The sequence below is a fragment of the Alligator sinensis genome, unplaced genomic scaffold, assembly GCF_000455745.1.
Source record: "Alligator sinensis unplaced genomic scaffold, ASM45574v1 scaffold953_1, whole genome shotgun sequence".
Classification (NCBI taxonomy): Eukaryota; Metazoa; Chordata; order Crocodylia; family Alligatoridae; genus Alligator; species Alligator sinensis.
Genome location: NW_005842365.1, coordinates 89,014 through 116,031, shown reverse-complemented (window position 1 = coordinate 116,031; position 27,018 = coordinate 89,014). Strand labels below are relative to the sequence as shown.

At 47.5% G+C, this 27,018-nt stretch overlaps 1 protein-coding gene across 1 annotated transcript in view; it reads left to right on the top strand.

Annotated features, from left to right (window-relative positions):
- Positions 1-25,195, top strand: part of SCARF2 (scavenger receptor class F member 2) — a 166,944-nt gene extending 141,749 nt beyond the window's left edge. Inside the window, exons 10-11 of the mRNA XM_006029204.3 lie at positions 21,252-21,404; positions 22,940-25,195. Of these exons, the coding sequence (XP_006029266.2) occupies positions 21,252-21,404; positions 22,940-24,174 (1,388 nt within the window). The 3' untranslated portion in view covers positions 24,175-25,195. The remainder of the gene's footprint in view (positions 1-21,251; positions 21,405-22,939) is intronic.
- Positions 25,196-27,018: the final 1,823 nt, after the last annotated feature.

Below are 27,018 nucleotides of genomic sequence, written 5' to 3'. Positions count from 1 at the left end.
CCCAACCCCATGCACCGATACATGTCCACCCAAGCTCCGCACTGCTGCTGCCCGGGGATGCGGACTTTGCACTGCAGCCACCACCAGCCCCATGCTCTGTGCTCCTGCCTAGCTGCAGCCCTGCACATGCCCTTGCTTCCCTACCTGCTGCATGGAGGGAGTGGGACACTGGGGAAGGCTGCACCAGCAGCCCCACAAGTGCTAGCGGGGCCGGCCCTTTTGGCCAGGAGGGTGGGAGAAGGTATAATAGGATATGTTGGGGACGGGTGTAGGTGCCTTGCTCCCACCTTCATGGGCAGAAAGTCTGGGTGGAGCACAATTCGTTGAGGGGTGCTGCAGGCTGGATGAAAGTGTCTGGTGGGCTGGATGCAGCCCGCAGGCCATATCTTGCCCACCCCTGTTCTATATACAGCAGGGAATGCACAGGATGACTGGAAACTGTACTGCCCTCTGCTCTGGAGTCAGACAGAGACCCTTGAATGCATAGTAGTGTGGAGGTGGTGATGTTGCTATGACAGACAAGGAGATAGCAAGAATTCTTATGAGTGTTATCTTTTATTGGATCAGCTGTATGGCTGGTATAGAAAAAAGCTATACCTGACTTCACAGTCTGTTTAAGTCAGAGCCACAAGGAATCATGTATCAAAACAGCAGCTGCAAGTGGATGAATTTTCCTCCATCTCTGTTTTCAGCCCTAGCACTGGACTTCTGTTGAGTAATCCTAGCATTATTCAGTCTCTTCATAGGTCATGCAAGAGTTCAGATATGCTTCTTTCTAGCCATAATGCCTGCAGTTCTGTGAGAGTGGGAAATCGTATTAAATCTTTCCACCCAAATTCTGTCTGCCTTGGAAATCAGCAGAATTGTTCTGGCATTAAAATGCAGAGGGTATTCAACACCCCTTGACAGAAACCTTCCACTCCACCACAGGTTCCTCCTTCTGCCCACACGCTGATTCCCACTGTCCAACATTTGTAACCCCTTCTGTCATACAAACTTAATTGTCTAAGTTTATTTTCATGTAAATGTTTGTGATGCACCAAACACAGCTTCATGCCTTTTCTACTGATTCAAGAATTAAACAGGATAAACTAGAGGCATAACAAGAAGTCTTTTTGCCTGTGGCCATGGCCACTAGTCTTGTGCCCCTCTAACTTAACCAGTGGCAGGGGGGTGGTGTCCTGCTCACCCAAGCAGCCCTTGATTGATCACATGATTTTTGCCATTTTCCAGCTCTCCGTGTTCTTTGTAAACATGAATTTTGTCTTGCAGTCTCATGACACCCACTTTTTAGAAGCCTGTGAAATAGGTAAGAAACATGTATGGATCAAATTGAGAACCTGGCAGCTGAATAAAAATACAGAACCGTTTACAAAAGGAAATGACAGAATGTTCCAGTCTAGTTAATACTTCAAGGGAAATTTACTAAGGTCAGGTAGAACTGCCTGAGCTGGAATATAGCCAGGCATTGGCATTTGCACCCTGATTGTTCCCTAAATTTAATTTCAGACCTGAATGTGGCAACTATGTATTTTCCAGGATGATTGTCTCCAGTCCTTGGGCATATCCACACATGCAGGCATCCTGACCCTGCCCAGCTCATCCCAGATCTTCTGCCAGGGGGAAATAGAAGCTGGGGTCAGCACTCATGCTGGCCCCAGCTGTATAAGAACCTGCCCTGTGCTGGCCCTGGCAATATAAAAGCTGTCCTGGTGAGCAGCTCAGGGCTACTTGCCCTCAGGAGCTTCTGAGGCCCAGCCAGTTGGTATCTAGGGACACTATCCCTTGTGCCAGCTGGACTGCTGAAGCAGCCCTAACCTGGAGTGGCCCCTGCATCCTCTACCCACTGCAACAGTCTAGTAGTGGGGGATGCTGCCTGGCTGAGATCTGCTGCCACCTGTTACAGCATCTGCCCCCTTGGGCCTGCAGCCCCATGGCTACATGCCTGCCACACTCAGATGGAGACTGCACGGCTGCCTAGGCTGTAGTATGGATACTATAGCAGAGCCTCCTGCACTTCTAGGCCAGCTGCTAGTGGGCCATGGCTGCACAGTTGGCAATCGGGTGGCACTGTTGTCATGTCTTCTGGTGCCCCCACTCTGCCATCTGGGCAGCTGTCACCCAGAAGATGTGCTCCTTGCGGTGGCCCACTTTGAACTGTCAAAGTGTCTCCTCTTGGCCCCAAAAGGCCAAAAGATCAGCCACCTCATCTGCCCTCCATCTGGATCCCCAGTGCCAGCCCTGAACAGGCTTCTCTATCTGAGTCTCTCCACTTGTCTTACCAGCAGAGATCCTGGTGTTCCCTGTTTAAAAATTGCAAATTCTCTGATAAGAAATTCAAATTATCTCATTAAAATACCCAAAATCCATGTTCTTACACTATTAAAATGAAACACCACCATATATAGAAAGGGAAGTTGGGCAGTGTTTTATTGACAAGTCTAAAGCAAATTGGAAGCCTACCAGTGCCTCTATCATCATAATAAAATGGACTCTAAATAGCTATAAACTTTGGCATTTATTTTTGGGTTTTTTGTCTTAGAAAAATCAGAGCTGCCCCTACCTGCTTCGCTCGCTAGAAGATGCAGCTCTGAGTAGCACTGATATGCCAGTGCCCTGCCCCTGCCCTTGCCCCACACTCTCACCCACAGCCCCTCCCCCCAGTCCCCTCACTCCTGACCTGCCACCCTGGTCTGCCCCTGCTAGCGCCCTCCCAACCACAGCTCTGTCCCAGCACCAGGACATGAGTGTAGCTGCAGCTGTCCCATCCGCTGCTTTGTGGCTCTGAGCAGTGCCAGCCCTGGCTGTTCTGCTCCCCGCCCCATGCTGTTCCTGGGAACCCCTCAGCTGGGGATCAGGGACTGAGCTGGGCCATTTCCTCCCAGGCCAGCCCCACCCTGCACAGGCTGCTCTAGGGGGCAGGGGGGCTCTAAGTCTGGCTCTGGAGGCCTCTTCTACCCAGAGCACTCCCCCACCCCCAACTCCCATCTCTCTCACACACCCCTGCTACTACCTCCACCCCTCCCCCCAGCCCATCGCACCCCACAAGTGGTTCTTGGGACCAGGAGCCCCGCAAGACTGGGGCCGCATGTCCCAGCACTGGTGTGGGTATGGGGCAGGACTGCAGTGTAGCTGTTGCCCCTGCAGCTGCAGCTTCCACCAACAGATCCCGTCCCATCCCATGTAGCTGACTGGGCACGCAGGGTGTGAGATTTGTAGGGGGGTTGAGGGGGGGCTGGAGGGTTGTGAGGGTTGTATAGGGTTTGTGGGAGTGAGGTTTGGGGGGCTATGGGGCTTGTGAGGGGCTTGGGGTTTGTGGCTGGGTATGTGGGTTAAGGGTTTATGGGTGAGCCCCCTCCCAGCAGCAGTGGCTGTGGGGCACTCAGAGCCTGCTCCTAGCTGAGTCCACCCCTCCCCCCCGCCCCCCAGCATGGGGTGGCGCAGTGCAGACCTGGCCTCCTGGCACCACCTGCATCACATTGCATGGGTCTAGCCCATGACCATGCGCCTTCGGGCAGCACTGGGCCACTTTGGCTGTCACCCAGGGACCCAGCACAGCTCGCAGGAGCTGCATGTTGAGCTGGGCCTGGCCCTGCCTCCAAGTGCCCTGTGCACCACAGGGCTGGACCATTTCCATGGAGGCAGGCAGGACCCAGCCCAACGCATGGTGCCTGTGAGCTGTGCCAGGCCCCCGGGTGACAGCCAGAGCAGCCCAGTGCTGCCCAAAGGTGCATGGTCCCAGGCTGGGCCCATGTGATATGTTGCAAGCGACATTGGGTGCCAGGTGGCTGAGGCTGCACTGCGCTACCCCACACCATGGGGGGAGCTCTGCCAGGAGGGCCCTGAGCACTGCGACAGGGGGCAAATGAGGGACCCACCCCTCCCAAGCAGCACCCCCACACACACACATTCCCCCACACCCACACAGCCCCCCTGCTCCAGCCCCCCCCACCCCCAGTCCCTATTTACCTGGGACAGAGCCCAGGTCCCAGTCACACTGCAGCCTGCACTGCTTCACTTTGCCAAACACACAGTCAGCGTGCTGAAGTGTTGAGGCAAGGGGCAGCCATAGGGCCGCTCTGGCCAGCCGCCAAAGCATCTCTTTGGAGTACCCCACCTCTGGTTGCTTTAGGGCATACTACAGAAGTGCCCTTGCCCCACTTTTTTCCATGGGTTTTTTTTATACCTGGATTTCCAGGTATCAAATTTAGAGCCCGCACTGGAAATATACAGTGGAGGGAACACTTTTTTGTTCCTAGCATGCCTCTTGCGATGTCTCAAACTGCTTTGAGATGCTTCAAGAGGCACGTGCGCACTTGTCTGGACGATCCCTTGCAATCAAATATTGTGAGTGCAAAAAGGAGTTAAGAGTAAAAGTCTGGCCCCATCAAATCAGTGAGAGTCTTGATATTCATTTTAGTGTGGCCCAGAGTCAACACCCATTGTAAAAGCTGCCCAGAGGGTGTGTTTGCATGGCACGCTTTACTGCTCAGTAGACGAATCTACTGCTCAGTAAAGCATTGCCTTCTACATATGTCTGGCATTTACTGTGCAGTAAATTAGTCTACTGTGCAGTTAGCTAGAACCTGTAAGTACAGGTACTAGATTGACTGCACAACAGTTACTGTACAGTAGCACTCGTGTAGATGCTGACTGGGAGCTAATTTGCTCTCTGTCAGCCACAACACAGGGTGCCACAGGAGATGAGGGATTTCTCTGTCCCTTGTCCTGGGGCTGCTCAGCTCCTGGTTCCCCCCAGGAGCCGGAAGCTGATCAATGCTGGGACTGAGTTCCTCTCTGCCTCTCCTATCCTGGTACTGTGTGGCTCCCAATGCTCCACAGGAGCTGGGAGCCAAGCAACACTGGGAATGAGGAACTCTCTGCTTCTCTGCTCAACCAGGGGCTCGCTGGCAGCTGTCCTGCTTGTGGGCCAGCTGCCAGCAAACCCCTTGCCAGGTGGGGATTCCCTGCCCAGCAGGGCACTTATTGGGAGCTGTCCCACTCCTGGGGCAGCTGCTAGCAAGCTCCCTGCTGGGTGGGCAAGCCCCACTAGGCACTGGGCTCATTGACGGCTGTGTGTCCTGATGTGCCTGGGGCTGGGAGAGCTCCTCTGGCTTTGGTGGCAGCTGTTTCCCAGCCCCAGGCACATCAGGACCCCTCCCAATGTGCACAGAGCCAGGGGACAGCTGCTTCTGCAGCCAGCAGAGCTCTTCTGCCCCCATGCACATTGGGACTGGCTTCCATGCCCCCTGCCAGCCCCTGAAATAGTACCCTGGGGAAGCCTGGAGCTCCTCCCTGGCTGCTGCAGGGGGACAGATCAGGACAGAAGGAGTCCTGTACAGGAGTCATTTCGGAGTCATTTCTGACTGTACTGTGCAGTAGCAATGAGCTACAGCACAGTAGCTCATTGCTGCTACGCAGTAGCATTGCCGTCATGGTTCACACCTGGTGACACTACATCACCATAGCTTGTTGCTATGGCAATATAGCGTCTCATGTAGATGCACCCACTGTGCAGTATTTTGCTGTGCAGTACACCTAGATTGTATTAATAGTACATGTAAATATGTCCAGAGTGTCCTTGGATCTTCAACAAGTGTTGGTTTTATGCCTTATTTGAAAGATGGTATCTTCAAGCTACTTAGTACTCCCTAGCCTTTCACTAGCTGCAGACTGACTGTATTAGGCAAGGGCAATCCCTCCCAAAACCAGCACTTCACTGTCACCACTCCAAGCTGATCCTATTGAAATGTGAAAGACAACGGGCATGTCAACACGTGCATTCATGCACCGTTGTTACTGTGCATTAAGTTTAGTACCTGTAATAATAGGCCCAACTCATGCAGTAGCACTAGTGCATGGTCTTTTAGTGACACTAATGTGCAGTAGACTAATTCTACTATGCATTAGCACATTAGCACGGCTTTTGCCATGATAGGCTAATGTGCAGCAAAATTAGTCTACTGTGCATCTAGCGTCTTATGTAAATATGACCAGTGGGTTTGCGGTACAAGTTGTTCTGGCCATGCCATGAGGAAAACATGGGAAAGTATATCTCTATTTCAGTCTGACTGCCTGAGTATTTCATTCAGATCAATGTGAAACTGTGGGAGAGATGGGAGGATGCATCTTGCTTCTATAGTGAGTAGAGAAACTGATATGTTACTTTGTTCTTTGTGCTTAAGAAAGGGGATATGCTTAAGAAAGGAATTCAAACTGTGCTTAGCAAGTTCAGCATTGTAGAATGGACTCAAAGGAAGCAGACAGATTTCTCCCAGCCTATCAGATAAATCATAGGCTGACAAGTCACCCAGAGCCAGATGTTTGAGGTAAACAGGAAAGACAGTATTCTGGAGTTGGCATTGCACATCTTGACAGCTTCCTCCCAAAGCTGAGATGAGCAGTGCACTGCAGTGCAGTTTGTGTCAGTCATCTCCAAGAAGAGCTCCTTCTGGCAGCCAGAGGCTTTTTGCTTCCATTCTGTCTTTTCAGAGTCAGCTTGCAGCCTCTCTATCCTAGACTGTAACATCTAGTCACAACCAAAGCCAAAGGAGCCAAATTGACATCACATTTGACCAAATCCAGCATTTATTTTGTGATGTCACACACTTCTTGATCATTATCCATAACAGAGTTCCTCATTCTTCTCTTTCCTAAGGTGATGGTCGTAGCTTGAATGCTAGCAAAGAAAGTTGCCTGCATTCTTAAATCAACAGAAGAACCCTTCCTCCCCCATGCTCCAGCTCATTTAATTTCTTTATACCATGCATACCATTTTTTTTATTATAGACCCACCGAACGTGCCAGACCAGATCAGAGGACTTAGCCCTACATCCCATCTCCAACAGTGATCAATTCCAGGTGCTCAGTTGTTAGAAGTTCTGCAGCTGGCAATTATAGGATATTCTGGTTCTGGGGGGAGAACCTCATCAGTTAGGGTTGGTTTGCACCCTCCTGCCAGAAGATGTATATTCCTTTCAGAGTTCTTGAGGAATTGTGTTTCTTTGATTGTACCTTGTCTGCTGCTACTATGTTGCTTTTGGTATACCCACATCACTATCCAGCTCTTCACAAAATTGTAATAACCTTTTGCCTCAATGATACCTTGCAGCAGTAATTTTCAATAGCAAATTATTCCTTGTGACAAAATTATTGTTTTATCTATTTACAGTAATGTTCTTTCATTTTCCTTTTTCTTTCACAGGGCTTATATAGAAGTTCCTGATTTACATTCTCAGTACTGCTATCTATTTCATCTATATTCACTATATCCCATGTATTATTCCTCTCCTTCATAAAGTAAATGGTCCCCACAGTGTTAATACCTCCTCATCCATAGCTTTTTCTGTCCCTGAAATATTTCTTGGTTTCTGTCTCTAATCCCCTTTATTTTTTCAACATCATTTTAGAGCTTGGTTGGCTGCAGCTGAGCAAGATGGCCCAGATGAGTTCAGGCTGTTGTGTATATTTAATAGCATACTGATATTACCAGTTTTATTCTGCATCTCTGTCATGCATCTGAATATGGCATTTCGTTTCTTAACTGCTCTTGCACACAGAGGACTCCATGATCATGCCCAGGTCTTTTTCTTCAGTCATTGCAGTTGATTTAGGACCAATTAGGGCACATGAGTGCTTTGCAGTTATCAATATTGAATTTCATCTGTTATTGGTATGTTCTTCAGAAATGTCTCACATTCTTCTCTAATCTACTATGAGAAAAGAGAATGTAATGGATGAGGTTTAAATTCATTTTGGATTACTAATTATATTTAACCATTTACCTTTATAATAGTTCTAATGGCTCTGTTGTCTCAGCTGAAATAGAGATTACAATGGTGAAGTTATACGTTACTCTTAGACAGTACTAAAGGCCCATGTGTTACAGCACATTAACTCATGCTAAGTGCCCTCTGAGCATCTCAAAGTTACGCCACTTCAGGCAAGGGTTAACTCTGGGTAGTGTTCCCTAGCCTGAGGTAGGGTAACTTCAGTCTGCTCCAAAGAGCTAAAACAAGCAATTTACAGTTCTCTAGCATTCCAGGATGTGCTGCTCCCAAACACCTCCCCCTAGCCCCACAACATACACCTGAAGAGAGATAGATCCCAGATGTCCAGCCTTCTAGCCATGCCCTTGCTTACCAACCCTTTAGTGGCCAGTCAGAGCTGTGCAGGCAAGAAACAGTATTAACTCTTAACATGCAACTGATTACAGCTCATTCTAACTTTAACTATTTTAGCACCACTTAACATTCCACAGATGGTCTAAGTATAATGTGCAACTCTTGTGAATTTATAAATTATAATCATAAGCTCTTGTGAGTTTATAAATTGTAAGGAATACATGTACAGTAGGGGTGTGCGAAACAGGCTCTATTTGATTCGGATTCCGCCCAAATCAGGGACAGTGATTTGATCTATTGATTCGGATCACTGTCCCTGATTCAATTCGGCCAAATCCGAATCTGAAGATTCAATGCTGATTTGGTGAATCAGCGATTCGGACATAGGCACAGCTTTAAAAGCTTTTTCTACATATCTTGAGGTAGCAGGCGCGGCTTGTGATCACTGCAGTGCTGGCGTGGATGGAGCATCCCACAGCAGAGTGGGGGGCTCTCCAGTGTGCTCAGCAGAGAACCGGGAAGTGGACCAGAAGTACTTCTGGTCTACTTCTGGGTCCATGAGGGAGCGTGCTGGGGCCCCCCCCCATGCCTCGCCAGCTCGGCGATTGGCCACAGGGGGATCCCGGGTGCCCCCCCAGACCCAGGAGGCACCAGTCACCAAGCTGGGGGAGGATGCGGGAGGTAGGGCCTCAGCGTGCTCCCTGGCAGACCCGGAAGTGGACTGGAAGTGCTTCTGGTCCACTTCCAGGTCTGCTGCTGTGCAGGCTGGGGAGCCTCCTGTAATTCTGTGGGACGCTGGATCTGCCCCAGCACTGCAGTGTTCAGAGCCCCTGCTACCTAGAGGTATGTAGAAAAAACATTTAAAGCTGCATCTACATCCAAATTGTCGAATCTGTCCGAATCTCTCCAAATCAATTCAGAGGGTTGTGAATCGATTCAGAGAGATTAAAGGGTCCTCTGATTCAATTCAGATTCAGAGATTCAGCCACTGAATCAAGCCAAATCTCCGCCGAATCGAATCAGGAACTGAAGCTTCACGTAGCCCTAATGTATAGCTAATATTGGAAGTTATAAAATAGTTAAATACTAGTTACTGATGGTCTGTTGATGGTGCTTTTGAATAATTACTTTAACATAAAGTATGACAAGGTTATTAAGAATAAAAAAGCAAGCAAATTTACCAATACTATTGTAACATATCTTACAAAAGAGTGATAACCCATTGAATTTTCTAACCTATTCAGGAGTGATACTGTTAAATCAATATAAAAAGTATGAATCCTTAAAACATATCCTTTAAATATTTGTCAGTCAACTTAATATGCCATTTACAAGTTATGTCTTGGATATTCTGTGTTAGTTCAGATTGTAAAAAATTGAATACTTAGTTATAATTACTGAAAATCATATCTGAGATGGTTGAGGACAAGGCATTTAGCAGAATTTGCAGATTCTTAAGGACTCTGGACTCTGATGGGGACCATGACCTAAATGCTTCTACTATGGCCCCCATAGCCAAAAAAATCCAAAACAAAGATCACAGCAGATGGAAGACTCCAGGCATCCACTCTGTGGTCACACAAAAGTAACTAAATTACTTAAAGTATAAAAACGTTTTGTGACCAGTGTTGCATCCCTGGACAGGACATGACTGAGGTTATGGAAAGGCAGATTACATACACTTAGATGCTCTACAATAGACCTGGAACCCCAAGAGGACAGTCCTAGAGGGGGCTGATATAGTTTGGTTAACATGGTGATGCCTGAACTGCCTCTGCATACAAACTGGAAGTTAAAAAACAAACATGATCAAATGGGGCTACTCTAACGACACAAAGACATGTGAGTGTAATGAAGTGCAGACTATGGAACATTTGGTCATTTGCTGACTCTTTGGTGAGACCTGCATGAAGGAGGGTCTTGTTTCTGGAAATGAAAGAGCCATCATAGGTGCACAATTCTGGAAAAGCATCTACTTTATGACAAGGACATGAGAAGAAGACTGAAAATAACAGTTCAAGTCAAAATGGCCTATCTCCAGCAATAGTATCCCTAGGCAGATTTTTTATATGTGCTGTGGCAGGGCACTGTTTGTGCTGCCACTTTAAGGGCCTGGAGACAGCAGCCGGCAGGGGCCTGATGAGGGCAGCCATTTTGGATTCAGGGCTGCCCATATAAACAGGGCATTTTGCTGCTGGGAGGTCAGGCAACAACATCTCCTGGCTGCAGGTATCATGTGGAGGTCAGGGAGGAGCTGTAGGGGATGGTCAGGAGGCTCCTGGTCCTGGGCATGACCTAAAACTGCACCCTGCTGGGGGTGGGCGGCCTGGTGGGGCTCTCAGTGGCACAGGAGCACCCAGGAAATGCCAGGCCAGTTACCACCCTGGTGAAAGGTGGGTCGGGGAGCCTTAACCCCAGCTCCCACAACCGGGTGGGTTACCCACTTTGTAGGGTCTGGAAGGTGGACCCCAGTGAGAGAGTCGGGCCATAGACTCAAACCTGTCTTGACCTCCCCCGACTGGTCAATGCTGGGGTCAGGACCAGAAAGGTTGAAGGGCCAGGGGCCCACCGCAAGGGACGCCCAGAGCTGAGGGCCTGGAGGTGGGCCAGAGCCAGTAGAGCCAAAGGTCCCGAGGGGACCACACCCGCAAGGGGGAGCAGCTCAGGGAGCCATGCAGCCTGGAATGACGGTGGAGGAGGCCACCTGAGAGGAGGGATTCAGGTGGGGTTCAAAGAGCAGGATTCTGGGGCCTAGAGTGGGGCCGGTGATATTGGCAGCAGCTGGATGCCATCTGTGAGGCATGGTCTGTGGTGTAGGGGAGGAACGGAGCTGCAGATGGCACCCCCTGGCATTGGGGCAAGAAATGGGTAGCCTCCTGCTTAATTAACATCAATGAATTAATTAAAACGAGGCGTGGTGGGCAAGAAGGCGGGCGGTTCGCCCAGAAACAGTTGGGCTGGCCACAAGAAAATCAGCCCCAGGAAGGCCCCCTGTTACAGTGCACTCGCCAATAATTTTACACTATAAAGCAAACACATATAAATCAGGTGTATCAAATTTATCCTGTACCTCAAGCTGCATCTGGACCGTGGGTCAGTCTCTTTCAGGACAGATCTGTAGGGCAAGCAGCAGCTGTGGTGGGGCCAGATGCAGAGGTGGAATCATGGGTGGCAGCAAGATCAAGCATTTGCTTGCCACAGCAAGGGTGGTGCAAGCAGAAGTAGCAGCAGGACAAACAGTTGGGACCAAGTGGGCACAGATTAAACAGGGCTGCAGCGCAGCTCACTCATCTGCTGCTGACAAGAGCCACGTCCAATGGGCCCCAGGGTCCAGGATTCCACGGCAGTTCCTGCCCTCAGCTAGGGACACTCCCAACTCTCCTGGCCTGAAAGTAGCCCGTCTGGCCAGATAGCACAGCTCTGTGGGCCAGATCCATCCAAGGACCCTATGTTTGACATCCCTGATATCAGTAATGACCCCCGATCCTGGTTTTCTCTGTTAAAATATTCAAAATTCTCTGATAAAAATCTAAAAATCTCTTATTAAACCCATCAAAATCCATGTTTTTCTCTAATCAAAATGAAATGCTTATATCTACATCTGTGTATGTGTGTGTGTGTGTGTATCAGTTGAACACAATGTTTTATTGATATATTTACAATTTTAAAGCAAATAGGAAGCCTACCAGTGCCCCAATCATTATAAAAAATATATTCCAAATAACTTTTATATTTTGTTTGATTTTGGGGTTTTTTCATTATGGAAAAATCAGAGCTGCCCCTGTCCCCTTTCCTCACCAGGATATGGGGCCAGTTGCACCTTTCCCCACTACCGCTTTTTGGTGCTGAGCAGTCCTGACACGCCAGTGCCCCTCACTCCCAAGCTACACACCCCCACCCCGCCCTGCTGGTGCCCCTCTCTCCTGACCTGCAACCCCTGCCTAACCCACACTTGCTTCCTCCCAGCAGCAGCTCCCCCCATGCACTGGGATGTGGGTCCAACTTCAGTTGTCCCCCCCTGTTACTTTGGCACTGAGCGCCCCTGACTAGTGTGGCATGTCCCAGCAGAGCAACTCCAGGATCTGCATCAGGAACAGGCACCAGCAGCCCCAGGCAGAAGGTAGGGGCCAGCTGGAGCTACAATGAGCTCACAGCTGTCAGGAGTAGCCCCTCTCTGCTGGGTCATGCTGCACTGTGGCCACTACGTCCATCTGAGCAGTGAGAACCCAGGAGCAGTGGGGAAGGGGTAGCAGCATGGAGACTGTGGCTGGCTGGGGACTCATGTGGGGGCAGAAGATAGGCAGCAGCAGTCGCCACTTGGCAGGGGCTAAAAGGCAACTGAGGCAGATCCCACCAGGCCCCACAAGTGGCCCCTACTGCATTCCTTTCCTTCTTCTCCTCCTCCTCCTCTCCCTTCCCTCCCCCATCCTTCTTGCCCTGCCTGTCACTAGGCTTCCCTTTTCCCCACTTCCCTACAGGGCCAAGCATTGAGCCCCAAAACCTGCAAAATCAGTCCCAGGGACTATGTAGGGATCAGGAAATTGCTGGCTCCCTTATTCCCTACCTGCCTCCCCAGCACTGTTGGAGGGGGGCCCAGCTGTCCCCTGCCTGCAGGCTCTAGCCCCCCAGGCCCTACTTACCACAAAGGCAGCTGGAGACAAAATGTTTTGTAAAGATATGGGGATGGGGATCATCGTGGTGGGTGGGGTTGGAGGCAAACAAAGAATCTGGAATCACAATTTTGTTCAAGAGTAAGTGGAAGTGCAGCAAGTGCATGTGACTCTGGAAAGAAGACTGCAACAGATGGTGGTGGAGTTTGAAAAGAAAGCGTCAGAGATTTTTAATGTATATGCACCAGTTTAAAGAGAAGGAAGGATCACCCTGTTTAAGAAGTTAGAGGTTTAGGTAGGTGGAGGTAGACAGCAAATTCTGGTGGGAGACTTCAATTGCATTATTGAGGAGGGGGATAGGGGAGGGGATAAGGGAAAGGGAGATCTAGACAGTTCATCAAAAGTGCTTTTAATATAATAAAGGAAGGATGTTTAAAGAATGTATGGTCAGTGAGAAGGTGATTATGAAGATGGAACTGAGTGGAAGAAAGATGTCAAGGATTGATTTTGTATTAACATCAAATGGGCTAGGGGTTGGAATGAAGGAGATCTTAGATATGACCCTCAGTGTTCAATGGTTGCTAAGAGTGGAAGTGAGTTTAGAAAAGAGAGAAGGTAGGGGGAAAGGGATGTAGAAATTAAATGTTCAATTATTACAAGATGAGAAGACCTGTCAAGAATATGTGGAACTGTATAAAGGATGGAGGACTCTGAAGAGATTCTATAAAAGCATCTGGGAATGGTGGACTAGGATGAAGAGAAAAACAAGTGAATTTTCATAAATATTGATCAAAGAGAGGCAAAGAAGAGGGTGGAAGAGCTAGAAGAACTGCAAGCAAGTAAGCAGGGATTATTTAAAAAGTATGAGTGAAAGAACTGGAAGACATAAAGTGATGGACTGAAGAATGGTTCAAAAGGAAAATGGATGAGAAAATCTTTATGACTAAAGCAACTTGGATGGAGAAGGAGGAAGGATGGTGTAAGTATTTTTTGGCATAACTGAGGAAAAGAAGGAAGGAACTGAAAGCAAGTAGAAGAGAGGGCAATGGTGTTGGACATGGTGATGGAGTTGTTAAAGAGATGTACAAAAGAAAAGTAGTAGATGGTAGAAAAATGAAGGTGTTTCTTGGAACAAAGGAAAGAATAGAGAATGGACAGAACAAAAAACTAGTGAAGTTAAGTGTGAGAGATGTGGAGGACTGCTTAACAGTTTGCAAGATAGGGAAGGCTCCAGGAAGAGATGGGCTTCCAGTAAAATGAAAATATTTTGTGAATATGAAAAATTTTGGCAATGACTGGGGACAGATATGATAGATATGATAGAGACATAGAAGAGAAAGGAAGACATGTCAGATAACTGGAGGACAATTATCCTTTTAAAAGTAGACTACAAATTGATGGCAAAAGTATTGGCCAGGACCTGAACCTGTTCAGCCTCCACAAGAGAAGGGTGAGGGGGGATCTAGTGGCCTGTTACAAACTAGTCAGTGGGGACCAGCAGGCGTTGGGGGAGTCCCTGTTCCCCCGAGCACTACCAGGAGTGACTGGAAATAATGGTCCCAAGCTGGCAGAGGGTACATTCAGACTAGACATCAGGAGGTGGTACTTCACAGTCAGGGCGGCTAGGACCTGGAACCAACTTCCAAGCAAAGTGGTGCTGGCTCCTACCCTGGGGGTCTTTAAAAGGAGGCTAGATGAACACCTTGCTGGGGTTGTTTGTCCCCAGTACTTTTTCCTGCCATGGCAGGGGGTCGGACTTGATGAACTGCTCAGGTCCCTTCCGACCCTACCAACTATGAAACTATGAAGAACAAACTTCTGCTGTTTCTGAACCTGACCTTATGTTTAATAAGAGATATAGTGGATGTGAAGGAGAGGAAATGCAATACAGAAATAATGAATCTAGACCTGGAGACAGCTTATGATAGGGTTCAGCATCATTTCATGTTTGAAGTATTGCAGAAGATGGGGTTGCCAGGGAATATGATTGGGTGAGTCAAAGTGCTATTCAGGGCGTATCTACATGAGGCGCTTACCTGCAAATTAGCATAGTTTACTGTGAAGTAAGCATGTGGGCCTCCACGTGCACATGCTTACTCAACAGTAAATCTCCCTAATCCCAAGTAAATTTTCTACCTGCAAATGCAAGTAAACAAATTTACTTGGCATTAGTAATGGTGCCATAGAGCTCATGTAGATGCCTGGCCAGGAGCCAAGTCTGCACCTGGCCAGCCGCCCACAATGGGACAGGAGATAGGGGCCTCAAATCCCCTGTGCCCAAATCACGATTTTTGGAGTGTGGGCTGGGAAATCCTTATCTCCCAGCTCCCGCTCTACCATTGTGACTGGGGAGTGTAGGGCTGGGAGACCCTTAACTCCCAGCAGCAGTTCCATCACTGTGGGGCTACTGCTGCGAGATGCATATCTTCCAGCCTGAGTCCCACAACCATGGGGCTCTGGCTGGGAGAGAAACATCTCCCAGCAACAGCTCTATGTTCATGGAGCTGCTGCTGGGACATAAGGGTCTTCCAACCTGAGCCTTGTTCTCTGTGCTCACAGGCTTTGTTCTCTGTGCTTGCAGGGCTGGTGCAGGGACCTCCCTGCAGGTGGGGGCTGCAGAACTTGTTCCCTGCCCAGCTCTGCGAGCACAGAGCTGGTGGGGAGGGAAGGAGGACAGGCAGCTAGGGAACTTGTTCCCCTCCCAGCTCTATGAGCACTGAGCTGGAGGGGGAACAAGTTCCTCAACCTGTTCCCCCCCAGCTCCATGCTCATGGAGCTGGGTAGGGAACAAGCTTTTCTCCCCTCACTCTGTGATCACAACTATGATTGCAGAGCAGGGGCTGGAATCTCCCTGAATGGGGCTACTTCCCCACCCAGCCTGGAGCTGGCTGGGACCTGCCCCTGACTGGGACAGTTCCCAACCAGTCCCAGGCTGCACAGGATGGCATATCCAGCCTGGAGGTGGTTGGGGACTATCCTGTTTCAGGCAGTCCCCAACCAGCTCTGGGATGTACGTGCAGACACATGCCTGCACGTCTGGACCCAGCCTTAATGTTCTTAGTCAACCTTCCTGAGAACTCCACAACATGCAAGTGTCATAGGGAATTGATCACTCATTTTCAAATGGCTGCAAGAAATTTGATTCATAGACTCATAGAATCATAGAAAATTAAGGTTTGAAGGGACCTCAAGAAGACATCTAGTTCAACCACCTGCTCAAAGCAGGAACATCTCCAACTATATCAACCCAGCTAAAATATTGTCTACCCAAATCTTAGAATTTTCCAAGGATGGAGATTCCATAACCTCTCTGGGTAACCTGTTCCAGTATTTTACTGTCCTCCTACTGATAAAGTTGTTCTTAATTTCTAACCTAAACATCCCATGCTGAAATTTGAGACCATGGCTCTTCCTTCCTTATTTGCCACCACTGAGAATAGTCTAGCACCATACTCTTTGGACCCACCCTTTGGGTAGTTGAAGGCTGCTATTAAATCCCCTGTCAATCTTCTCTTCTCCAGATTAAATAAGACAAGTTCCATCGGCCTCTCCACAGAAGTTCTGTTCCTCAGCCCTCTAACCAATTTTGTTGCCCTCTGTTGGACTGTCTCCAATTTGTCCACATTTCTATAGTGAGGGGCCCAAACATGGACACGGTACTCCAGATGTGGCCTCACCAGTGCCAAATAGAGAAGAGAAACACTTCCCTTGATCTCCTAGCAATGCTCCTATTAATAGAGCCCAGTGTCCTGTTAGCCTTGATGACAACAAGGACATGTGGTTGGCTCATATTCAGCTTATTGTCCACTGTAACCTCCAGCTCCTTTTTTGCAGGCTCCTGCTTAGCCAAGTCCTCAGCTTACCCTAGTGCATGGGATTGTTCCATCCTAAGTGCAGGACTTTGCACTTGTCCTTATTGAATTTTATTAGATTTCTTTTCATCCAATCCTCCAATGTCTAGGCCTCTCTGAATCCTAATTCTAACCTCCAGCATATCTACCTCTCCCCCCACCTTGGTGTCATCTGCAAACTTGCTGAGGGTATACTCCATCCCATCTTCCAGGTCATTGATGAAGATATTGAACAAAACCAGCCCCAGGACTGACCCCTGAGGCATTGCACTTGATACTGGCTGTCACTTAGATACCTACCCATTGATTACTGCTCTTTAAACCCGATGCTCCATTCAGGTTTTCCATCCACCTTACAGTCAATTCATCCAGCCCATACTTCCTTAGCTTACTTGCAAAAATGTTGTGGGAAACTGTATCAAGGCCTTACTAAAGTCAAGGTATACCATGTCCACTGCTCTCCCTGCATCCACAGAATCAGTCATCTCATCATAGAAGGCAGCCAGCTTGGTTGGGCATGACTTGCTCTTGGTGAATCCATGCTGACTGTTCCTAATCACCTTCTTTTCCTCCAAGGGCTTAGAAATGGATTCCTTGAGGACTTGTTCCATGATTTTTCTAGGGATTCAGGTGAGGTTGACCCATCTGTAGTTCCCAAGGTCCTCCTCCTTCCCTTTCTTCTAGATGGGAACTATAGTTGCCCTTTTCCAATTGTCCAGGACTGCTCCTGATTTCCATGAGTTTTCAAGGATAATGGCCAGCAGCTCTGCAATCACATTAGCCAACTCCCTCAGCACCCTCAGGTGCATCATGTCTGTCCCCATGGACTTGTACATGTCCAGCTTTTGTATGTTTCTTATCGCACCCTCAATAAAGTTTCTTTCAATACAACCAGCTCTCCTGAACTCCTTTCCCCCTCAGACTGGCCTCCCGGAGAATCCTGGCCATCAGTTCCCTGAGTGAATCCAAGTCTGCTTTTCTGAAGCTCAGTGTCCCTACTCTGCTGCTTTCCTTCCATCCTTTCCTCAGGATCCTGAGCTCATTCATATCATAGTCCCTTCTGCCCAAGTTGCCATCCACTTATATGATCCCCACTAATTCTTCTCTGTTTGTGAGCAGCAGGTCAATAAGAGCACAGGTTCTAGTTGGCCTTTCCAACATTTGCACCAGGAAGCTGTTCCCAACACTCTCCAAAAACTTTGTGTATTGCCTGTGCACTGCTGCATTGCCCTCCCAGCAGATGTCAGGGTGATTGAAGTCCCCCAGGAAAAGCAGGGCCTGTGATGGGAAAACTTCCGCAAGCTGTTTGAAGAAAGCCTCATTCACCACATCCTCCTGTTCCAATGGTCTACAGCACACACCCATGAAGACATCAGTCTTGTTGCTCTCCTTTCTGACCCTACCCCAGAGACTTTCAACAGCCCTATCTCTAATTTCATACTGGAGCTCAAAGCAATCATCTAGTTCTTTTACATATAAGTAATTCCTCCTTCCCCTTTCCCATGCCTGCCCTGCCTGAAAAGTTTACACCTACCCATGACAAAAGTCCAGTCATGCAAACTATCCTACCAAGTCTCTGTTATTCCATTCACATCATAGGTCCTCAAATGTGCAACAACTTTCAGTTCTTCCTGCTTGTTTCCCAGGTTCTGTGCATTTGTGTACAGACATCTGACATAACTAGCTGGCTTTCTCTGGAAGAATGAGAAGACCTCCCCTGTTGCCATCTCATGCTTGAGCTTCCCCCAGGTCACCCGCTTCACCACTTACTCCAGAGCTTTGATCTCCATCCCCCAGCAAATTGAGTTTAAAGCCTGACTGACTAAGTTACTGAGCCTATCTGCAAAGACGCTCTTTCCTCTCTTTGTCAGGTGGATCCTGTCTCTTCCCAGCAGTCCTTGGAACAACATCTTGTGCTTAAAGAACCCAAAGCCCTGCTGGTAACACCATCTGCACAGCTATGCATTAATCTGTAGGATGCATCCATTCCTGTCTGGACCCTTCCCCTTGATGGAAAGGATCAAGGAGAACACTACCTGACCCCCCTGTCCCCTTCACCTTTGCACCCAGAGCCCTTTACTCACTTTTGAACTGCTCAAGGTCCTTTCTGGCAATCTCAATGATGCCCACATAGTAGAGCAGCATGGGGGTTGAGTCAGAGGGCCTGATGACTTCTCAGTTCCAGGCTCCAGGCAACTAGGAGACTTCCCCATACAAATGATCAGGCCAACAAATGGATGCCTCCATCCCCCACAGAAGGGAGTCTCCAACCACCATTGCCTGTTACTTCCTCTTGATGGTAATGTCCCCTATCCTCCCTCACTTGGAGAGGCCTGGCTTGGCTTCTTCACCTGAATGAACATGCTCCTTCTCTTCTGTTGCTAGGGCTCCATATCTGTTCTCCAGGCAAACCACTGCAAGTGGGGATGAAGAAGTCACAAGCTTCCAACTTCCACCTTCATGGGAGTTCATGTCCTTTTCCATCTCTAGTGTCACCTCTGGCAGTCCTTCCTCCACTGTCCTGGAGGTCTCCATCATTGAATCAATGAAATTCTCATGACAGAGGATGCTTTGGAGCATTGCTGCCTCCTCCTGCAGCTTTTGTGCCTGCTTCCTGAGGAATACCACCAAAAGTCTAGAAGATAAGTGACACCCCTAGAATCACTGAGTGGTTACCAAAAACTTGGGACTTCAGTCATGGAAAAGTTGTTCTATCAAGTCCGTGTTCAACAGGAAAGAAAGCAAAAAATATCCTTACTTGTAAATCTGATAGAATTTTTTGCAGTTTGTTAAAAAAAAATCATCGGGCCTCTAAACCAGAAAATTTGAGAAACTTTTTTGAATATTGAAATGAAAGTTCTATGAGTGAACACTTAAAAATAAATTCAGAATAAATTTAAAAATTAAAAGCAAAGAGAAGTTAATAAAATTGATGTTAGTCAGAATTATAGGGAAAAGGAGGGGTGATTATTATATACAGTTGAAGAAACACAGGGATTGGCATTGGTGAAAATGCAAAGGAACTGTTGGAGAGTGGAGAAAAAGAGGAAAAGAACACAAGACGTGTGAAAATTGATTTGAATTCTGGTAGTACTATTGATAGAAGATTAGTGTCTGTCTTTGTGTATATATTGAGGATTGGATATGCTTTTGAATGTTAAATGTGTTATTTTATGGGTTGGATTCATTAATAAATAAAGTTTTTGGAAGAAAGAAAACAAAACTTTTGTAATGTTCTGGCTTTTTAGATTAAACTGAGAATGTTTACATTTTGATTTTAATTTTTTTTTTTCCTTTCCTATACATTTTCTTGTTTTGCCAGAGAATGCAACAGAATGAATGGTGTGTGTGTGTGTGTGTGTGTGTGTGTGTGTGTGTGTGTGTGTGTGAGAGAGAGAGAGAGAGAGAGAGAGAGAGAGAGAGAGAGAGGACATTAGTTGGTTATTTTTTGTTTTGTTTTTTCCTGTGGTGTTATAAACTTAGAAAAGGCTTTAAAAGCTACAGAATGGCAAAAAGAAAATGAAGTATACACAGGACTGAGGTGAAAAGAGTTAGGGTGAACATGGTTCTAGGGAAAAGTGAGCTCTTTTGTATGTAGTGTTATGGAATAGTAAGCTATAGGAGTGCTGGTGGAGTGGTCCTTTCCTTTAAGCCTTCATCCACTATCCCAACCTTATTGTGCATATTTCCATGTGCACTTTTAATGTGCAGTAGCCTATTCTACTGCTCATTAAAGTGTCGTGTCAAAAACAGTACTAATGTGCAGTAGAAATAGCATACTGCACATTAAGTGTCACTAAAAAGGTGTGTGCTTTTGCTACTGTGCATTAGGGCAGTTTAATGCACATTTATGTAGTATCTCATGTTAGAGGTACTAAACAATGCACAGTAACAAAAGTGCATTAATGCATGTATAGACACACCCACTGATGGGCACATCGAGCAGCAAGATGTTCTGCTGAACACTAGAGTGGAGAGGCCCAGGACTGGTGCTCCTACATGTGAAGGGATGGAGATGTATTCTGCTAGTCTGTCCCATTGAAACCTGGGACAGATTGGTTGTAAGAGAGCCTAGGGAATCATTGTTAATAGTTAGAGATCCTGCTCAAGGAATTCTTGTTCATTTACCCAGCTCTGCCTGCTGTCCCTTTATAAGCTCCAGCACTTAAAAAATCAAACTAAGCAACAGTCCTGTGAGCCAGGCAGAAGGCCTTTGGAAATTGGCCAGTCAGATCATTGTAGTCAAGAAGTAGTCCTCAATGACTCAATATCTAGTTGGGAGGAGGTATTAAGTAGGGTTCCCCAGGGGTCTGTCCTAGCTTGGGTATTGTTTAGCATCTTCATTAATGATTTGGATGATAAGATTGAGTACATACTTAGCAAATTTGCAGATGACACCAAGTTGGGTGAATTGTGGGCATTCGAGAGGGTAGGGTTAGGATTCAGAATGACCTGGATAGGCTGGAGAAATGGTCCACAATCACTTAGATGAGATTCAACATGGACAAGTGCAAAGTCATGCACTTGGGATGAATAATGTGCTCTCTGTAAATAGGTCTACCTCTCATGGGGTAAAGGTCACTTTCTGCACCATATTTTGTGCATGGAACAGCCTGAGAAGTAATACAGGAGCACTACCATCAACTCTCTGCTCTCTCTCTTTCCAGTGGCTCACCATGACTTGGAGAATACCATGAACTGCAGCTTCATTGAACCACCTTCTGTGGTTGAGCAACCATCCCCCTCCTGGTCCTCCCGTGGCTCCTTCTCTTCCTTTGATACCACAGATGAGGGGCCAGTGTACTGTGTACCCCATGAGGGTGAGTAAGCTAAGGGAGTGCTGGTCAGGCCAAACCACTTTCCCAGGGGTCACTGGAACTGCTTGACAGGAAAATTCCCAAAGTCTCTGATAAGCAGTCTATTTTACCTGGCACTGTAGTCCTCGTGATGCTAGAGGGTAACAGGTGCCTGTCTCTGTATGGGGGAAGTGAACCATAATGTCAGTTCTGCTCCCTCCATGACACTTGTGTTCTGATATTGGTGCTAGCTCACGCATTGACTCGGGTGCCCCATAGATGGGTGCTCATAGCAGGAGACCGCACAATTTGTTCTCTCATGGGCCTCCCTACCCTTATTGAACTGATTTCTAAACAGAACACTGCCCAAGCTGGCATCAAAGGTGAGCTCTTTGCTCACATAAAGAATAACCATTTGTCTGGAGTCTTCCAGGCAAAGGAGAAAATTATTTCTTCTTCAGGAATCAAAGCAAAAAGAAAACACAGCAAAACAGTCCTAGACGATCAAAGATGATCTAAAATAAAAGTTAAGCTTAGTATATCCAGGAAACAGATTTTTATGTTGACTTGATGATGTCTGTACAGATCCTTATCCAGGAACATTTCTCCATGTCTGTCTGTAAGAGGGCATAACAGTCTCTGACTTCACAGGCTCTGAGTCCAACAGCTCTACTATATTTGTATTGAGGGTTTTCAAGAAAATTGTTAGTTGCTTCAGTTCTCTGTAAAATCCTCCAAGAAAGGCAGCTTGATATGCAAACTAGACAAAATTCAAGGGTGGTGTTTATTAGGCACAGTATAAGGAGAGTATCAGTGAAGAGCAGGGTGTTGAGGTGGAAAATGTATAGCATAACACAAGCAGACAAGGTTCTTTGGGTAAATCTGATATCTTTTATTAGACCAAGTCAAATAGTTGGAAAACATCTTTGTTGCAAGCTTTTGGATATAAATACCCTTCGTCAGGCTGAGGAAGCATCTGCAGTTGGTCTGTGCTCTTCCTGGATGGAAGGAATAGTAAAGAGGCCAGAGGCTGGTATGCGTGCAAGAAAGCCAGTCAGTAAAGATGTAAATTGAGGAGTCAGTGGGTGATGGATTTATGATGTTGGATTTATGGCACACAAGGGATGTTGGATTTATGGCACATTATAACCTGCCTGACATCTGACTTCCCAGGTATCTCTCCGCTATTTACCAGCTACATTCATTCCCCTCCTGCTCCCCTCCCCCCACCCAACCTGTCTCTCACCCAATGACTCCTCAATTTACATCTTCACTGACTGGCTTTCTTGCATATGTATTTAGACCAACACAGCTATAACCTATACCCCTGTAGCATAACATAGGACACAAGACTGGACGAGATTGCAGGCACCCAGTTATATTGCTTATAGAATTATCAAGCACCCTCCTAAAACCAGTCAGAGTTTTTCCCCCTAATCCTATTGGCAGGCTGATTATAATACTGCTCTAATCTGTCCCAGCTCTTCCTGTGGCCTTCATTCCCCACTCCATCTCTACATGCCACAGTGCAGCAGTAAGTGTATGCTTTCCTTTTACAGAGGGTGTGAGTGAAAGCAAGGAGAAGGGCACCTCCTGCAGCCTGCTGGAGAAGCTGACACCCCCAATCATCACAGAGGAGGCTGGCGAGTACACCTTCCTGAAAGAGACAGGCTCTGTCAAGGCTTTCCAAGCTGACAGCAGTGAAACACCCCTGCTCAAATCATCTGACAGCGAGAGGTCATCCTGTGGGTCTGGCTCTGCCAGTGGGGCTCTCTATGCAAAAATTGCCCGCCTCTCTAAGCAGTCCAAGGATGAAGATGAAAATACAATGGATACCAAAAGCCCTGTCATTAGTGGCAAACCTCCTTCTCCTGAAAGAATCAAACCCCCTCCCCCAGATCCATCCACAAAACCCAAAGTGTCCTGGATTCATGGAAGGTACAATGCCAACCAGTCCAATTCATTGCCTGCTCCCAGTAGATCCCCAGAGAGGGCACTCATGCAGCCTGATTGCTCTGAGCCCACCCAGGGCTTAGCCAAGAGAAAGAGAAGCCCAAGTGAGACTTCAGCTAGCCTGCATGCCAAAGCTGATGAAAAATGCAGCATGAGGAGCAAAGACAAAGCACAGAAACATCTGAAAGAGTTGAATTTCCCAGAGAACAAAGCCTCCCTCTGTGGGGAGCCTCAGCTACCATCCAAGCCCAAACAAAGGAACAAAACTAGTTCAGAGCAGATGGAGAACATCAATGGAGCTGTCCAGAATGCTCTCAAAAAGATTGGTAGCTACCACCCAGAGAAGAAAGGAGCGGAAGGCAAGGAGGCCCCTAAGAGTCCCAATCTCAGTAAGCCACGCTCCGAGACCATTCATCCCCATTTGTCTTCAGAGGCAGCCACTTTACTAGCTGCACAACTGAAAGAAAAAACTCAGAGCCTCAACAAGGGTGACAGCAGCACTAGGCAAAATGGAATGAGTCCCTTGCAGTCCCAGAGGGAGAAGCCCACCCCTCCACAGAAAGCCAAGCGTTCAGTGGCTACCAACAACCAGAAATCCAGCAAGCCAGTGCTTCCCACCTCCCCCAACTTGCAAAAACTGATCAGCCCTGTGTCAGAGACCATGGTCAGTGAAACGAAAAGGGCAGAGAAGCAAAATTCCGGCAGCAGCCAGGAGCAGGCACCCCTGAGTGACCAGGCCAGCAAGAAAATACCTATTAAAAAGCCCCCAAGAAAGAAGAGTAGGGAAGCCACCTTGGAGCAGCCCAAAGCAGCCATAATGCCCCCTCAAATCGTGCAGTAGTGGAGACCCATGGGCCCCAGGCCCTGACTCTGGCCTACTACCACATTGAATACCTGTTGGATGGGAGGAAGCAAGTCTGCAGCTGGGAGCAGGTGCTGGAGAAACTTCAAAACCTTCTCTCTGTCATGTCCTAGGGTTTTGGACTCCCTCGTCTATCAGAGATGCTCGTCCCAATGCTGAAATCTGCCCCATACCATGTATCCTCTTCTCTGCATGGTTCTGGGCAACTCACATTGCATGTCTCATTGGCAGAGAGAGGGACCATATAGAGCTGTCCTTGTGTGGGAGGCTTGGCCAGCTTGTGTTGTCTACCTGGGAACCCGAAGAGCTATGTGAGGCTCTGAGCAGGGCAATGCCCTTTTTATAGCAGTATTATTGATTTGTATAAGCAGTGCTTGTTTTACTAGAAATACCCATGTTATATTCTGCAATAATGGATTAGCTTGCTTCCTGTATTCTAGTCCAATCTCTCAAGTGTCCTTGGTGAATGGCAGCAAGAGGCCAAGGCTTCTGCTCCACATATTAGAGTGGCAGATGAGACCTATATCAGCCTTTCCATGTTGCTATCCATGTGCCCAGGGCCATAGAAAAAGCTTGGTCCCATCTGCCTTCCACCTGCATTTCTGCTGCAGAGGAGAGCTGACTCCAGCTGTCTCCAGAGCCGGTATGATCCAGAGTGGTGGAGTAAGGTGATCAATGTATAAACTCAAATAAGTTTTAGTTTGAGTTGCTTCCTTGCCATTTTAGCTTTTTATTTTCTGGAGATGTAGACTTTCCTGGGCACTGTCATCCTCTTTAAGCATGCTGCTTTGGTCAGTGTGGGTCGAGCTGGTATCGACCATCTAAGGATGTTTCTTTTGGGGACAGCTATGAATAAGAACCTGTTTGTGGCCTAACTTGAAGATACTGTTCAGAGACACTGTCCCAACTTAGGGGTCCCATCCAGTGGAATTGGATGGAGTGACTTGGTACGACAGAGTCTGACATCTTTCCAGAAAGTTTTCATAATAAAAGTGTGTTTCTTGTCTCTTTTGGGTGCCTTCATACCTTCTGCTAACTAGTGCATGCTATCTTCCTGCTTTGATTTTCACACTGGGTATCTTTTATTTTAATTTAATGCTTAGCAATGTGAGCTCCCCCTGATCCCCTGACCCAGTCATTCTCTCACAGTGGGTCAATGGGCTTTTCTGCAGGTTTAAGGGTAAGAATTCAAGGGGTGGCTGTTAGATTCTAAGGAGAACCCAAGGAAGAGGTGCTCAATGGCTCCTTAAAGAAGCAATTCTGAAGGCTGGTTGGGGAAAGGGAGAAGGGACGGTGAGTTGTAACATTTCCTGTTGAGGCACCCTGGACAGCAGAGCATAGCATGAGTCCTGGGACTCCAGGAAGGAGGGGGAGAGGGAGAAGCATTTAACCCAGGGATGCTGGAAGACCTGGTGAGACACTATCGCCCTCACTGTAACATGCCACATATTCAAATTAAAGCTCAATAAAAACTAGCTGCAAAGATAGTCTACATTTAACAAGTAACATCTGCAAGGCTGGATCACCATTTTTGCAGTATGTTGTCAACTGATTAATTGCCTGAAGGTATGGCATGATACAATGTATTGCTGCATTAGCACATTAATCACATTTTAAATGTTGCTTTTGCTGGGGCCTTAATTGACTGTCACCCCTACCACAGAGATAGCTGTATTTCAGCGAACCACAGAGTCACATACAGTACCAGTCATGCAGCACTATGCAAATGTTTACATTGTTACCTCCTCCTCATAGGCTTTAGCTGGTTGGGTTGAACCTGAAGCTGTTTCTTGATTTGGGCTTTCTCCCCCTGCTTCTCTGAGGAAGTAGGGCCAGGCTGTGCCACCTAGCCTAAGTGCCTTTGTGTGCACAAGGCAAGTATGGTATCAAAAAGAGGAAGAAAATAGAGGGGAAATGAAGTTGGCTGCATAATGCTAATCCTAAAACTTCCAAAATCAAATGCCAAACCCTCCAAAACCCATTAAGTCCAGGACTGGTAATTATAGACAACAGAGCCAAATGTGCAGTAGCCATCCCTAGCTCTCCTGCAGTGACAGAATTCTGGATCATTGTGGGCTTGTCTACACATGCATTAATGCACTTTTCCTAATGCACATTAAAAGTAGTACCTCCAATGTGAGTACTGCAAAGGTGTGTTTTTCAAGTGGCACTTAATACACAGTAACCTATTTCACTATGCATTAGTGTATTTGCACAGTTTTTTACACAATGCTTTTATGCATAGTAAAATAGATGACTGCAAATTAAAACACACTTGTACATGTTCCCTATATGTAACAGTGTTGCTCTCTGTGACTTTGAGATAAAGAACCAGATCAGTTAACATGGAGACTGTAGCATACAGGGCATGTCTACATGAAACACTTAACTGCTCATTAGCATAGTTTACTGCGGAGTAAGCACGCACGTCTATATGAGCCCCTGCCCTGGCACCCACAGTCACACATCACTGGAGGAGGGCCCCTCAGGGGAGGGCTCCTGCAGCTGCCAAGCTCCCCAGCTACACTCTCCACCAGCAACTTAGGCATCCCAGGCCAGCACCTGCCTCACGAGCTCTGGTGCCCCTGATGCCACCAAAAGGCATGGCTGGCCATGACACCACCAGCTGTGAACAGCACCAGCTCCTCCCCAAGGGTGGGAGATCAGCCAGGCACCTCCCTGCCACACCTCACTATCCAAGGACACTGCCCAGAGCCACACACTGTCCCCAAGAGCCATGGGGAATAAGCAGGAGGAACTCACCCTCCTGCTAGCTAGCAAAAACCCAGACCTAGTGGGGCTCATGGAAACATGGTGGGATCC